This window comes from Martes martes, assembly GCF_963455335.1.
Source record: "Martes martes genome assembly, chromosome: 1".
Taxonomy (NCBI): domain Eukaryota; kingdom Metazoa; phylum Chordata; class Mammalia; order Carnivora; family Mustelidae; genus Martes; species Martes martes.
The window spans coordinates 204,020,703-204,034,855 of NC_137888.1; the positions used below are offsets into that span (position 1 = coordinate 204,020,703).

At 53.1% G+C, this 14,153-nt stretch overlaps 1 protein-coding gene across 2 annotated transcripts in view; it reads right to left on the reverse strand.

The window, feature by feature from the left end:
- The window catches only part of SIN3B (SIN3 transcription regulator family member B), a 35,258-nt gene that overhangs the window by 9,040 nt on the left and 12,065 nt on the right, over window positions 1-14,153 (reverse strand). For both annotated transcript variants that reach the window (XM_080805021.1, XM_080805022.1), the window contains exons 6-12: window positions 9,800-9,922; window positions 8,615-8,704; window positions 8,030-8,148; window positions 3,713-3,920; window positions 2,761-2,877; window positions 1,190-1,428; window positions 281-464 (exon numbers count right to left, since the gene is read on the reverse strand). In XM_080805021.1, the coding sequence (XP_080661147.1) occupies window positions 281-464; window positions 1,190-1,428; window positions 2,761-2,877; window positions 3,713-3,920; window positions 8,030-8,148; window positions 8,615-8,704; window positions 9,800-9,922 (1,080 nt within the window). The remainder of the gene's footprint in view (window positions 1-280; window positions 465-1,189; window positions 1,429-2,760; window positions 2,878-3,712; window positions 3,921-8,029; window positions 8,149-8,614; window positions 8,705-9,799; window positions 9,923-14,153) is intronic.

A 14,153-nucleotide genomic window follows, 5' to 3' on the forward strand; every position in this document is an offset into this window, starting at 1 on the left:
AATGAAAGCTGAAGTCACTGGAAGGAAGGTCCATCAAGGCCCCGGGGGTAAGCAGGGAGGGGAGAGTCCCCCACCAGCCACGGGGGAACCGCTACAATCCTCCCCCTGGACCCACTCGAGGCTGAGTGCCACAGAAACATCCCCTCAACCCCTATGTAGCCCTGCAAGAGGGATGCTGGGGAAACAGAGGCACAGATAGCCAGCAGCCTGCCTGACACTGGGAGAGCCAGAGGCGGGGCCAGGATCCTTTGACCGCTCTGTCCTGGGCAGAGAGCCTCACCTCGTCATAGACACTCTCGATCTCGTTGAGTAAGCTCTTGGAGCGAAGGGCCTTGGTGTCGTTCTGTTTGAAGTTTACGGCCTGATGGTCCAGGGACTTGAGATAGGCCTTCTCATACTGCTCCCGCCAAATCTTGTTGAAGCCCTGCTGGGCCTCCCGCCACTCCTCCTCCTTAGCCTTCAGCCTGCAGGGTCAGAGGGGCTCAGCATGGGGACAACCCCAGGCCCCCACCCGTCATCCCTGCACGGGTAGCCTGTCATCCACCCATAGGCCCTGCCAAGTGCATTCCAAACTCGGGACAGCCGGTGCTGTCAGCCTGGGTTCCGTGCTAAAGAAAAGAGGGAGGGAGGGAGCAGGGGCTCTGTAGAACCAATGCGGCTGGTTTTAGTTTCTCAAATATCGTTGCTCTCCTCCCTGGCCTGGCCCATGGCACTGACCACACTCTGGGTAGGTGCTGGATGAATCACTAGGTTCAACTGCTTGACTGCAAGCCCCATAAGAAGGGACTATGTCAGCCTGGCTCAGCTCTGCAACCCCAGGGCTGAGGACAACGCATGGTCAAGGGCAGCCACTTAATAATTAATACCTGTTCACTAGCACAAAAGGTTCCCACAATGTGCCACTAAGTAAAAAGCAAGCTAGGACAATCCTATTTGTGCTTTAAAATAGTTACTTTTCATGTTCAGATATGATTACGTGCGTGGTGGAAAGTTCTAGAAGGACACAGACAGTTGCTCAGCTGTGCTTTTCTCTTGGGAGTAGAATGGGGCGATGAAGAAACACTGGAAACCACACTAAGCCAGCCTGAGGTCCCGGGGACCCCCTCCCAATCACACTGTGACAAAGAGCACTAATGAGCTCCACAGGGCTCGCCCACGGCAGGTGGGGCAGCAGGAATCTGGAGAACACCTTTTCAAGACGACAGGGACGGCAGTGACAGGGTTCTTCTTGAGGCTCTCGATGATCTCTGGCGCCTTGTCGCCGTAAATGCGGTGGATGGCGCGGCGCTGGATCACCTCCGACGTGCCCCCCAAACAGTCATCCAGCCGGAACTTCTCCTGGTCTTCAGGCGCCATCCGCGAGAGCTTCTTCTGCACACTTTCCAACACGCGGATCGTGGCCAGGTTGGTCTCCAGGACGACATCTAACTATGGAAAGGAAGGCAGGGGCCAGCTGTCGGGGGGCAGTAGGGCCCTGGGGACCGGCCTGAGTTGGCAGAAGAGATGTGTGGACAGAACTGATTAACTTCTGTTAATCCCTAAGGGGATGACGGTGGATGCCAGGCCATGGCGGCCCTGATGCGGCTGCTCCAGGGGCCCCGAGCGAGCATGGCTGGTTACAGGGCTGGGCCCACAGAACAAGACTTGTGGGCTCCTTACCACTGCACAGACATCCAGCGGCTACAACACAGATGGACCCATCTGGGGAGGGTGACGGTCCCCAGGCTAACCCACTTCATAGACATCGATGGCATTTATAAAAAGGGAGGACTTAGGGCGCCTGGGTGGCTCAGTGAGTTAAAGCCTCTGCCTTCAGCTCAGGTCATGATCTCAGGGTCCTGGGATCGAGCCCCACATGGGGCTCTCTGCTCAGCAGGGAGCCTGCTTCCCTTCCTCTCTCTCTGCCTACCTGTCTCCTTACTTGTGATCTCTGTCTGTCAAATAAATAAATTAAAAAAAAAAAAAAAAGGAGGACTTGCGGTATTCGCAACCCTGAGGAGGACTCCACAGGGCATGTGCTGATGGGGAGCTGGTCCCCAAAGGTAACACACTGGAATTCCACTTATGACAAAGTGACGAAGTGACAAAGCTGGAGGACAGGTGGTTGCCAGAGGTCAGCAGGGAGGGCCATCAAGGGCAGCAGGAGGGATCCCAGGGGTCAGGGGAACAGTGCGGTATCTTGGTGGTAGAGAACACCCCACACACGCGAACATATGCACACACACACAAATACAACTGTGAAGATGAATAAGATCTCAGGGTGTGTCACTGTGCCCGTGATTTTACAAGCTGTGACCACTGGGAAGTAGGGTCCCCGGGATCACTTGCTGCGTGTAAATATACAAGGACATCAATAAGCATTCTGATGGAAAAATAAATATGTCTATTCAAAACGGAAATAAACAGTACCACTGCCTAGCCAGCCTGAAGGCTGGCAAGTCAGAAAAGGGACACTTTTGGTCACTGAAAAAAAATTAAATTAAAAAGAAAATGTTTGGTAGAATTTGCCTACCAAAAATAAATAAATAAATAAATAAATAAATAAATAAATAAATAAAGGGACACTTTTGGGTGCTGCCCCCTGCTGGAAAGTGCTGGAATCCCAGATACTTGAAAAGAGTCTAGGGAGGGTGGGCAGGTGGGCGGGGAGGAGAATCGGGGTAGATCCAGGGGTGGAGAGAGATAAAGTATAAAGTGCAGAAGGTGGGGACAGGCTCGGACCCCACGCCTCCCTCATCCCAGCAACACCAGCACACACACCTCAAAACGCTCGTCCTCACAGCGGTGCAACTGCTCTTCGTAGGGCGTCTTCTTGGAGCTGACGAAAGTGGAGTCCTCTGACCACGAGGGGAAGGAGACCCACGTGTCGTTCAGCACCTGCACCAAGAGGAAATGCTATGACCAGTGCAGCAGGCTTCAGTGGCCAGAACCATTTACTATGCCATCCAGCATAAAAGATAGGGAGACAAGTCATATAATCCGGATTTTACAGGAAATTAGCTTCTCAAACCAAGAGCAACCTTAATTTTAAAGTGGCTTTAGGAGAAAAGAGGACTTTGGTCAAGTAAACAAATTATACTATTTCCGGGGTTGGCCAACTTTCTCTGTAAAGGGCTAGATAATAAGTATTTTAGGTTTCGTGGGCCAGCCCCATCGACAGACTATTCAACTCTGCCTTTGTCCTGGCAAAGCAGCCACAGGCACTATGTAATGAATGAGTATACATATGTGCCAATAAAACTTTATTTACAAACACAGGCATAGGGCTGGATTTTAGTTTGCTGACCCCCTGGACTATGTATCCTGAAATCCAGCAAGAACTCTTGAATTCTGGAAACAGAGTAACAGCCTATTAACCCTGAAAATGTATTCAAACGGTCAAGCAAACGGAGACATACCAAGGGCACCAAATCTGGGACAGAGCAGGCTCCTAGCAGAAATACATGTAAACCTAAAGGGAGAAATATGCCAAAGCCAAGGCCAAAGCCAAGGCTCTGTGGTTTGCCAAAGCTACCAGCAGGGTAAGAAACCATCATCTCAGCTCAGGCATTTTGTCTGCTGCCGCATCCCAGCACCTATTACTCAGTATTTTTGGGGGGGGGGGGCGGGTCGTAGCTCAGTTCTTTCATGTAAAATATGGGCGTGATGGGGTTTTTGCGGCATGGGGGGTGATGCACCACGTAAGCTGACAGGAGCCGCCAGGGAACACTACCTCCTTGCAGATGGCCGTCCTCCCACTGCACTTGGGCTGCTGGTAGGTTTTGGGGAGCGCTCGGTAGCTGGATCCAATACGCTTGCAAGACGCGTAGTCAATTTCCCGGCTTATTCCATCCCCGGATCTGTCGCTCATGGGCGGGGCGAATGACAGCTCTTTCACCCCCAGGAAGGACTTGAACTGTGCAAAGAGTTCTGGAAATTTCCTTCAGAAATAAAGACAAACAGTAAGTTTGCTTCCCCGGGGCTTTCTGGGAGGGACCTAGTGATTTGAGAATGGCTTCTTGCAGACACCTGCCAACGGTGGTCAGAGAGGAGGGGCGAGGGGGGAACCAAGCATCGGGTGTGTGTCATATCCTCAAATGTGTGAGTAAATTTGCCTCCCACCCCTCTGACACCTGCCATGTGCCAACACTAATGGGCGAGCCTTGAAACGTGCTCGAATAGACAGCTCAGACTGGCAGAAGCTGGGCTTAGTGAGGTTCTTTCACTGAAAAAGGCCAGGCATCAGGCTGGGGGTCGGTAAGCTACTACCAAGCTGCCCGTGCCTGTCCTTGCAAGTAAAGTTTTATTGGTACACCACTGTGTCCATTTGCTTAGTATTGCCTGTGGCTGCTTTTGCACAACAAGGCCAGGGTTCAGTAGTACTGCCCCTTGGCCCTTGACATATAAAGTCCACCGACTCTTGCTCCGGAGTCTTCCTCCCTGGGGGAGATCCCTCCCGGGAAAACCCCCCGCAGATGCGATCTCACAAGTCACAATGTAATGGCCATGCAATGGGAAGGTCTTCATACAACTGTCCCCCAACGTCACCTGGATTTGTGATTAAAGGAGTATCAAATCCTACCAAGGGGCACCTGGCTGGCTCCATCGTTGGACCGTGTGGCTCTTGATTTGGGGGTTGTGAGTTCGAGCCCCACATTGGGTAGAGAGATTACTTAAAACGATCTCAAAAATATATATATATATATCCTACTGTAAGAATGCATTACTTTGACAGGGGGCACGGCGATCCTGCCACCCGCAGCTCCCTTCCCTCATGAACTATAAGGCCCCCTCGTGAGATGGCTGTCCACTGTGCCCTGGCTGTAGGGACCCCATGCCAACTCCACTCACGAGGAAAATCCACAAGCAAACAGAAACGCAGGGCAGAAAGACATCAACAAACCCATGCAGACGACATGTGACGTTGCAGCTATGATAAACGCCAACCGTGAACGCTCCAAGGGGGAACAGTCCTTCCGACACAGCCCACTCCAGTCCTGACCCCGGCTGTGCCGTCGGCAGGTGGCAGATCTCTAGACCCCCTTCCCTGGCTGCCCCTGGGCGTGCAAACCCAGATGGAGACTCACACTGCAAGAAGAGGCCTTGTCGAGGTGACTGCTAGCCCAGCCAGGTGTCACAGCAAGGCAGTGAGAAGAGGCCCGCTGTAGCTCTTCACCGCACACCCCCAGGGCCCTCCCCTGACACTGCTCTCAGCATGTGGAAATGGCAATCGTGGACCCCAACCCAACACTGCCCCCCTGCTCAGCACCTGAAATTTCGAGCTCCTTCATTCTTCTCCCTTAATCATGCCCCCTGCCCCCGCCAACTGCAGGAGGTAGGTCTGGCCATTCTGCAAACAAAGAAACTCTCATGTGCTAGTAGGAAGCAGGGTCCCAATCCAGACTTGGGGCTGGTGATGCACCCAACTGGGCACGCCCGGCCAGCACAGGCGTCCCCAGGCCCCTCGCCCGCCACAGCATGTCATCTTTCCAGCAACAGCGCCCACTCCCCGGCCAGGACCCACACCCAGGGTTCTGATTCTGAGCTCACACACACTCTGCTGCGGGAACGAGCACATAATCCAAGTTCACACAAAAAGCCAGCCATGGTTCAGCCGAGGGTGAGTAATACTGCTGTGCTGCTGGGGCCGTTTTTCAGAGTGTCAGGGGATCTTCACTAGCCTGGGAGAGTGAACCCAAGGGAAAGGGACAACCTGACATGTGTACCCTCTCTGGATCTCAGGAAGCACTGCCTGACGACCCTAACTTGACCTCTGAGTATCCCAACCTATGGAGCATGACCGTAGCACTGACTGTAGAAACTGGAGACAAACGTCCTTCATTACAGACCTTGCCGAGAAAACTGCAATTAGTACAAGCAAGGGAATAGCACACAGTCACTACAAATCATGTAGGCTCACAGCTGACACTGAAAGACATCCTAGAAAGACATCCAAGAAATACCGAGTTAAAAAAGAAAGAAAAAAAAAGCTGCTGCAGCCCAGCCTGACAGCATCTCGTCCTGAGGGCAGAGGATGGGTAGAGCGCCGGCTTCTGGGCTGGGCCACCCTAGATTCACCCACTGCCAAGGCAAAGCTCTCTTTGAAGAGCGGTCTCTCAGGAAAGTGAGAAGTATTCACTCTTCATCCTTAAAATATACTAAAAAACGGGGGCGCCTGGGTGGTGCAGTTGGTCAGGCATCCGACCCGACTCTTGGTTTTGGCTCAGGTTGTGATCTCAGGGTACTGGGATCGAGCCCTGAGTCGGGCTCTGCACTCAGCGGGGAGTCTGCTTGAGTCTCTCTCTCTCTGCCCCTCCCACTCATGCTCTAATAAAAAAAAAAAAAATCTTAAAAAAAATGAAAAATTATATCAAAACACATCAAATGTGTCCATGAGCCCACATGATGCTTTAAGAAAAAAAAGAATCGATCCTAATAGGATAGGAGTGTGACTCATCAGCCAGCCATTATAATAAAGGGAGAAATCAAACATCTACCCTGGGCCGCCAGAAGGTGAAAAATGCTGTTGAGGTTCTCTCTTTTGCAACCCGCAGAGAACATAGGAATACATGAACGAACCACAGAAGGAATGTGGACACCACCGCCCCCTGACGGACAGAGGGACATGGAGGACAGGACTGCAGGGGTGGGGAGTGCCAGCACAGAGACAGCAGGCAATAAAGTGGGAGGGAGAGACTCACAGACGTGTTCTAAAACCAAACCAAACCCAGACAAGGTGGCCAGAGCGAGCCCTATGCTGGACAGCACCTGAACCATCCTCAGTGGGGGGAGGCGCTCACTTCCAAGGGATCCTTTTGAGCGGGGAGGGAGTGTGATGCGACGGCACAGGAAGGGGCTCCCGGGGAGGAGGGGTGGTGAAGGTCCGTGTGGGACCTGGGTGGTGGGCACAAGGGGCTTTGCCTAAAAATGATTCAAGTCATCCATCATGCAGATTCCTGGACCTGTGCTTTATTTAATATTTAAAAAGAAAACTTAAAAAACCTTTCTTAATTAACAGTAAAGGGCTCAGGAAGCACCTGTCTCTGGGGATGACTTTAGGGCTGAATAAAGCTCCTACACAGTCATTACATACTGTGCACGCACCACGTTCCAGACGCTGTTTTAAAGCTCTTACGTGCAGGGCCCACGTGCAGCGCTCTGAAGCTGTGTGTGGTACCTCTAGAAATCCCCATTTCACGACAGGAAAACTAAGACTGTCTAAGAAACTCGTCCGACATGTGAGAACTGAGGAGCAGGAGGCGGTGCTGGGGCCTCTCCCTTCTTAGAGCGCACAGTGCCCATGCATCCATCCGCCTCCCGGAAAACCTCTGCACCCCCAGCAGCCGCCCCAGCCCCTGGGGTCTGTCCACCTGCTCACACCCCACGGCACAGGCTGCCAGCAGCAGGCCGCTGACCGGGTGACCACGGCTTCTCTCCAGCCCACAGGGGTGCCGAGTGGCCACTTCCTTCTTCCTGGCAGTTTCTGATTGGCAGAATTTTTAAAAGCACGTATCAAAGTCAATCTCTACAGGATCATGCTGGGTGAAGAAAACCCAGTCTGCAACGGTTATGTATTGTGTGATTCCTCCCACGGAACACTTCCGTTGTGTAAGTTTCAGAGCTGGAGTGCAGATCAGGGGTTTGCCAGGGGTGTGGGGCCCAGATCCGGGTGGTGCGCAGGAGGGACGTGCGTGTGGCTATTACAGGTCAACACAAGCATCCCTGTGCTGCTGAAGCCGTATCTTGACCATTGGGGTGGACGCAAGAACTTCACAGGTGATGGAACTGCACGCAAGGGGAAAACCTGACAAGATGGGCGGACTGTGCAAGCGTCAGCATCCGGGCCGCCACCGTGGGAGAACAGGGCCCAGGACCTGTGTTCTTTCTCACTCTACTGCAGCTCAATCTAGAACGACCTCCACCACCGCGGCAATTTACAAACAGAAATCAAAGAGAGCATTTACCGTTTTCTACAAGCGACAAGCAAAAGAAAGGTAGACAGAGCTTACGGACACACACCCGCGTGGAAGCCCTGGGAAGGGTCACTCACCCCAGAAACGGGCTGACGAGCTGGAGGAGCTCAGAGCCGGACACGAGCTCCTGGTTGAAGAGTGCGATGCAGCGCAGGAAGTTCTCGTAGACCTCCTGGCTCTTCAGCACCCTGCGAACCTGCAGGGAGAGCGGATGAGGGGGCCCTCGAGGGCCAGGCACCACCCGCACTCCCCACCCCCTGCCCTCACTTGGCTCAGGCCCCACTAGGTGAACACGGAGTCACCTAGGCACGTGCTCTCAAGTGATGGGCTGCGGTCAGCAGGGCAATGATCTCCATGCAACTAATTCACAGCTCAGAGGGAATGTGCGTGGGGCCAGCTTGCTGGCTGCTACTGACCCTGGGTGGGAGCCCCACAACCACCCAGCCTGTAGAAAAGCCACACGGCTTTGGGGAGACCAATGTGTGCCTTCAGATCTGTGCGGGCCCTGGGCTCTGCTGCCTCCTGCCGGCACCACCTCCCACCGTGCGAGCTGGTGCCAGCCCCTTGTCAGCCTGCCCCAGCCGCTGCCCAGCCTACCGGGTCCCTCCCCAGGGGCTCCCGTCCTGCACACCAAGCCGGTGAGGCCAGCCTCGACGGCTCACCTTGTCGAAGAAAGAGAACTCCTGCAGGGTGCCGTACTTCCCCACGGCAGCGATGGACAGGTCTTTGGTACCTCGGAGTTTCATTTTCTTCTGTGGAAGAGAAACTCTGTGCCGTGAAGGCCCCGGGCATCTTTGTCAGGAGTTACAGTGTTGCTGACACTGAGCTCTCCTGACAGCGACCGTCATGAGGGACTGGATGGGGTCTGCCCGGGACCCCTGTGGAGGAAATCTCAGGACCACCCCCCCAGGCTCCGTGCCACCCACTACCTGGGCTCTAAATTTCAGCAGTTTAGGGCTTTGGTATTAGGCGGGAGCCTCATGAAGTTGGGATAGGAAGGGAGCGGTATCTCTTGAAGCAGGATCAGAAACCTCTCCGCCTGCCTGTTTTGTCCTGTGGGCTGTGATGGTGGTGGCAAGGGCAAGGACAGGACGAGAACAAGATGAGCCCAGAGAAGCCGGGGTTTTAAATCTCTGTGAAGAGTTTTGTCTCTAAGTTGGACTCAGACCAGAACCTGGTTGCTTGCTTGAGGCACTGAAGACCCTACGAAACCATCTCCCAATGCAGGGCCTACATCTAGAGGACACAGAAGCCAGCTGGAAGGGGTCCCACCGGCCAAATCTGAGCCAGTTTAGATGCCAAGATGAACAACAAGTCACAGATTATAACCCAGAGTAGGTAACCCAATAAAAGGAGACGAAGAAAAAGCTCTTCCTCAGAGTAGAAAGCCAACTAGTAAATGCAAAAAAAAAAAAGATGGAATTAGAAAAATTACCGTCATGGGTGAAGCATGCAACAGGAGATGGACCTCAGCCCTTCTCACCCCTCAACAGGGATCCTTGTGCAGTGACTGACCTACACAACTGCACATGGTTGCCTGCCCATGAAAGAGACCATGGCGAAAAGAAGCAGACCTAGCAGTACATCCTGTTTCCACAGGAAAACATGTCGCTCCTCGTAACAATCCTGTGAGCCAAGGGGAATGGGTTAACAGCCACCTTAGAGGTGAGCTGACCTCCTAAGGTCCCAGGGCCGGTGCATTCCAGTGAGGCCAGGGTCCAGACTCAGCCCATGCCTTGGACCTGCTGCTTAGAGCTCCTGCACACTGCTCCCTAGGTCATCTACAGAGAGGGAAGGCTGCTGGGGGTCCACAGAGGTAGACATCTATGCGCACAGCGGACAGTTACCTTGGCTGGTGCAGACACCGGACGGAGGAGTGAGGGCCGAGAGCGCTTTTTGCTGTGTTCCAGGTTCTTCTCATGCTCACTCTTATGGACACTGTTCATTTCGCATGGCCCATTTCCTGTGAACTAAGAACACAAACACGGGAGGTGATTCGTGCTGGAGAGATACAGCTGGGCCCCTCAGTACTGGCTCTTGGCGCGTACAGGTGTGTGGAACCACCTCGGGCTCAGCCCATGGCCCCAGTGAATGCTTCCTGCCACAGGCCGGGACCCTGTCTGCATGTGAGGCGACTCTGGCTCTTGAGATGTCTGTGTTGATTAAGGGAGAGACCCGGATACCCAGATTATCAGTTTCCCTGACACTTCTGACAGTTCTTACTTTTTATGATTACATGTCCCCATTTGTGAACGTGTGAGCTAGATGGACCCTCAAAGACCCTTTGGGCAGGGGCTGACATATTCACCATGCCGGGCCTGTTATCGTAAATAGTTTTATTGGCACATAGCCATGCCCACAAGCCAAAGGGGCTTTCCCACCATAACCTCGCAGCCAGGTCTTTGTAACAGAGATCGAATGGCCTGCAAAGCCTAAGACACTTACCATCAGGCCCTTTACAAAACAAAAAAGTTTGTCAACTTCGACTTAGGCCAAGTGGTCACGTTTAATTAGAACAGTATCAAATTTCATCTTTGGTTTCTTTTTCCCACTTCTTTTTTTTTTTTTTAAAGATTTTATTTATTTGCCAGAGAGAGAAAAGGAGAGCACAAGCAGGGGCAGCTGCAGGCAACAAAGGAGAAGCAGGGTCTCTGCTGAGCAGGGAGCCCGACGCAGGGCTCGATCCCAGGAGCCCGGGCGGGATCATGACCTGAGCCGAAGGGAGATGCTTAACCGACGGAGCCCCCCGATGTCCCTTTTTCCTGCCGGTTTAATAGAACTTCAAAATTTAATATAAAAGGCGGTGAAGATAAAGCTCAAATTATACAACAGATTCTATGTGGGTGTTTTTAATAATTTTTAAAAATTGATTCAGTCGCTTAAAACGTGCAAGACGCTCCAGTCAACGCACTCTGCTGAACTGGTAACAGGCACTACTGCGAGAAACTGAGCGGCAGGAGCTTTTCTGCGGTAGACGCCTGCCTGTTTTTCCGGGGTGGACTCTGTGGGGATCCAGCCTCGCAAGTGCTGGGTGTCCAGCAGGGGGCGCCGCAACCACAGCAATCAGAGGATAGGAGGCCCCAGCTGCCCCCCTGCGGCACCCCGGCCACCACTGACAGGAAAACTCCAGAGGGAACTAAGTAATGCAGCAGGCCCCACAGAGCTCCCCAGCCTGAGCGTCTGCTGTGCACGGCCCCCCAGAGCTGTGGCGGAACGTGCTCCGCTCTCAACCTGCCTCACCCAGGCCAAGCACTGCTGAGGAACCGTCCAGCAGGCTTAGGGGGAGACAACGTCATGGCCGCTTCCAAGAGGAGGAACTGAGGCTCGGGGAGGTGACCTGCTAGGGCCCCTCAACCATGCATCCTTGCTCCAATGGCTGCCCACCCCCACCTCCTGTCCAGGCAGGGCTGCGCTCTCCAGCCTCCTTGGGGTGTGGAGAAAGGACACGCTGCTGGCCGCCGATCTCTGCTAGAGAGGGGAAAGCTGGCCTGGAACTTGGCCAGGCCTTTCTTTCCCAGGGGGCTGCCTGTCTCCCATGCTGCCCCCAGCAAGGACTGGACTCAGGAAAAGAGACGCCACCAGAAGCTGCAGGGGGGATGTAAGAGGTGGATCCAAGGGGACAACGGTCAGACAAACCCCAAACACGCCATGTGATGGGGCGAGTCAGGGCCAGGCGGCATGCGGCGCCATGCAGCTCCAGCTCCTGGGGGTCGTGGAGGCCTGAGGGCCTGCAACCCACACAAGGGTGCGTGACGGGCAGGAGGCAGTGAGAGTCCTCCGCTCCTCCTCTTTGTGCCCCTGGAGCCTGCGAAGAGGCTCTCTGGCAAGCAGAGAAAGAAATGGGAGTGATGCCAGGACGGCACAGGACATTATTTGGGAAAAGGGGGCCAAGCCCAAGGAGGGACACTGTGCTTCGGGGCTGGGTTGGGGGGGAGGGGGGCTGAGAGGGGACGTGAGGGTGGGGACATGAGGAGGTAGGCTCAGCTAGAAGTGCAGCCACCTCTGGTGGAGGTGAGCTCCCTGTCCCCCGGGGAGGGGCTCGGGAAATCCACACCAGGGCTTTGCTCAGCCCTCCCCAAGATACTCCCCAGGGGCCTCCCGCAGGCTGGCTGGTCCTGGGGAAGCAGAGGGAGGCCCTGTCGCCTGGGTGGACACTCGGGGAGGGCAAGGAGGGAACAGACAACACTGGCACCGGGAGGGGATGGGGACAATCCATCTGGATCCCCCGCCTGCTTTTCCTGAACATTCCCAGCTGTTCTTTCTGGAGCACTGCACACGCGCTGGGCTACACGCAAAGCACTTAGAGGATGACCGCTTGCCGAGTCGGAGCCGGAAGGCCTTCATCCCCATGTGAAAGAGAAGGAAACCAGGCCTGGGAGGTGAGTGAGGGCGTTGGCTCAAGCCCTCCTGAGCGCCTGCGGACACAAGTGAGCGTCTCAGCCAGGGCTGTGTGCTCCCGGGGCCCTGCCTAGCCCTCCAGCCCCTGAGGACATACAAAACTCCAGGCAGGGTGAAGGACAGGCGACAGCTCCAAGACCAGACGTCAACCCTACGGACAGGCACAGAGCTTCTCTGACTTTGAGTCTGGAAGTATTTCCAGGTGGCATCCTAACTCTGAGGTGGCACTCATGGGTGCTGGAAGGCCAAGTGATTCTTGATGACCCAAACCCAGACCCCTGTACACACCCACCAAGCCTCTCCTGCTGTTCCCCAGCCCTGCCCCCCTGCCCCCACCGCATCTTCCTTTAGAAGCAGGACCAGGAGAGGTGGTAGTGATGCACTTGGGCCGGGGTTAGTGGGGGAGGACCGCTCGTGGGCACAGGACCCAAGTCACCATCCAAAGCAGAGAAGAACAAAAAGAGGAAAAGGAGTAGCCAATAAACTCGAATAGAAGCATGTTTCTTCCATCTGACAAAGGGGTATTTACGAAAAGCCCACAGCGCCCAGAACACTCAGGTGGAAGATGGAAAGCTTTTCCCCTGAGATCAGGAACAAGACAAGAATGCCTCCTCTCTCCACTTCTGTTCAGCTCAGTAATAAAGGCTCCACTGCAGCAATTAGGCCAAGACAAGGAACGAAAAGGCATTCACAATGGAAAAGAAAGAAAACCATCTCTATTAGCAGATGGCATGGTAACACGCATATAGAAAAATCCTAGTGAAGGGACGCCTGGGTGGCTCAGTTGGTTAAGCAGCTGCCTTCGGCTCAGGTCATGATCCCAGCGTCCTGGGATCGAGTCCCACATCGGGCTCCTTGCTCGGCAGGGAGCCTGCTTCTCCCTCTGCCTCTGCCTGCCACTCTGTCTACTTGTGCTCACTCTCGCTCCTCTCTCTCTCTCTGACAAATAAATAAAAAAAAAAAAAAAAAAAAAAAAAAGAAAAATCCTAGTGAATATACAAAGGCTATTAAAGCTGATAAACAGACTCAGCAAAGTCGCAGGAAGCAAAACACACAAAAATCAGTGGTATTTGTATACACTCATGATGCACAATCCAAAAATGAAATTAAGAAAAAAAAAAAGAATAAGATATTTGGGATAAATTTAACCTAAGAGGTGCAAGACAAGTACATCAAAACCCACAAAATGTTGCTGAAAGAAATTAAAGATTTAAATAAATGCAAGGAAACCTCATGTTCACTGATCAGAAGACTTAACATTATCAAGATGGCAATATTCCCCAAAGCAATCTAAAGATTCAAGGCAATCCCTATCAAAATCCCAATGGCTTTTTTCCTTTTTTTTTTCAGAAATGGAAAAGTTGATCTTCAAGTTTATATGGAATTCCAAGGAGCCCTGACTAGCTAAAATAATCTTGAAAAAGAACACAACTCAAATCACTTCTTCATTCTGAACTTAGGACAAAGTTACAGTAATCCAGACAGTGTGGTGCTGCCCTCAGAAGAGACATGTGGGGGGTGATCGATGGATTGGAACTGAACAGTCCAGAAATAAATCCCTATAACTATGCTCAACTGGTTTTCAACAAGGGTGCCAGGACCATTCAACGGGAATAGAAAAGTCGCTTCAATAAACCGTGCTGGGAAGACTGGCTCTCCACTCAGGAAAGAATGGAGTTGGATCCCTACCTCACACCATAAACATAAAAAAATTAAATCAAAATGCACCAATAACCTAACTATGAAACCTAAAATTAAAGAAGCTTTTAGAGGAAAATACAGGAGGAAACTTTCCTGTCCTCA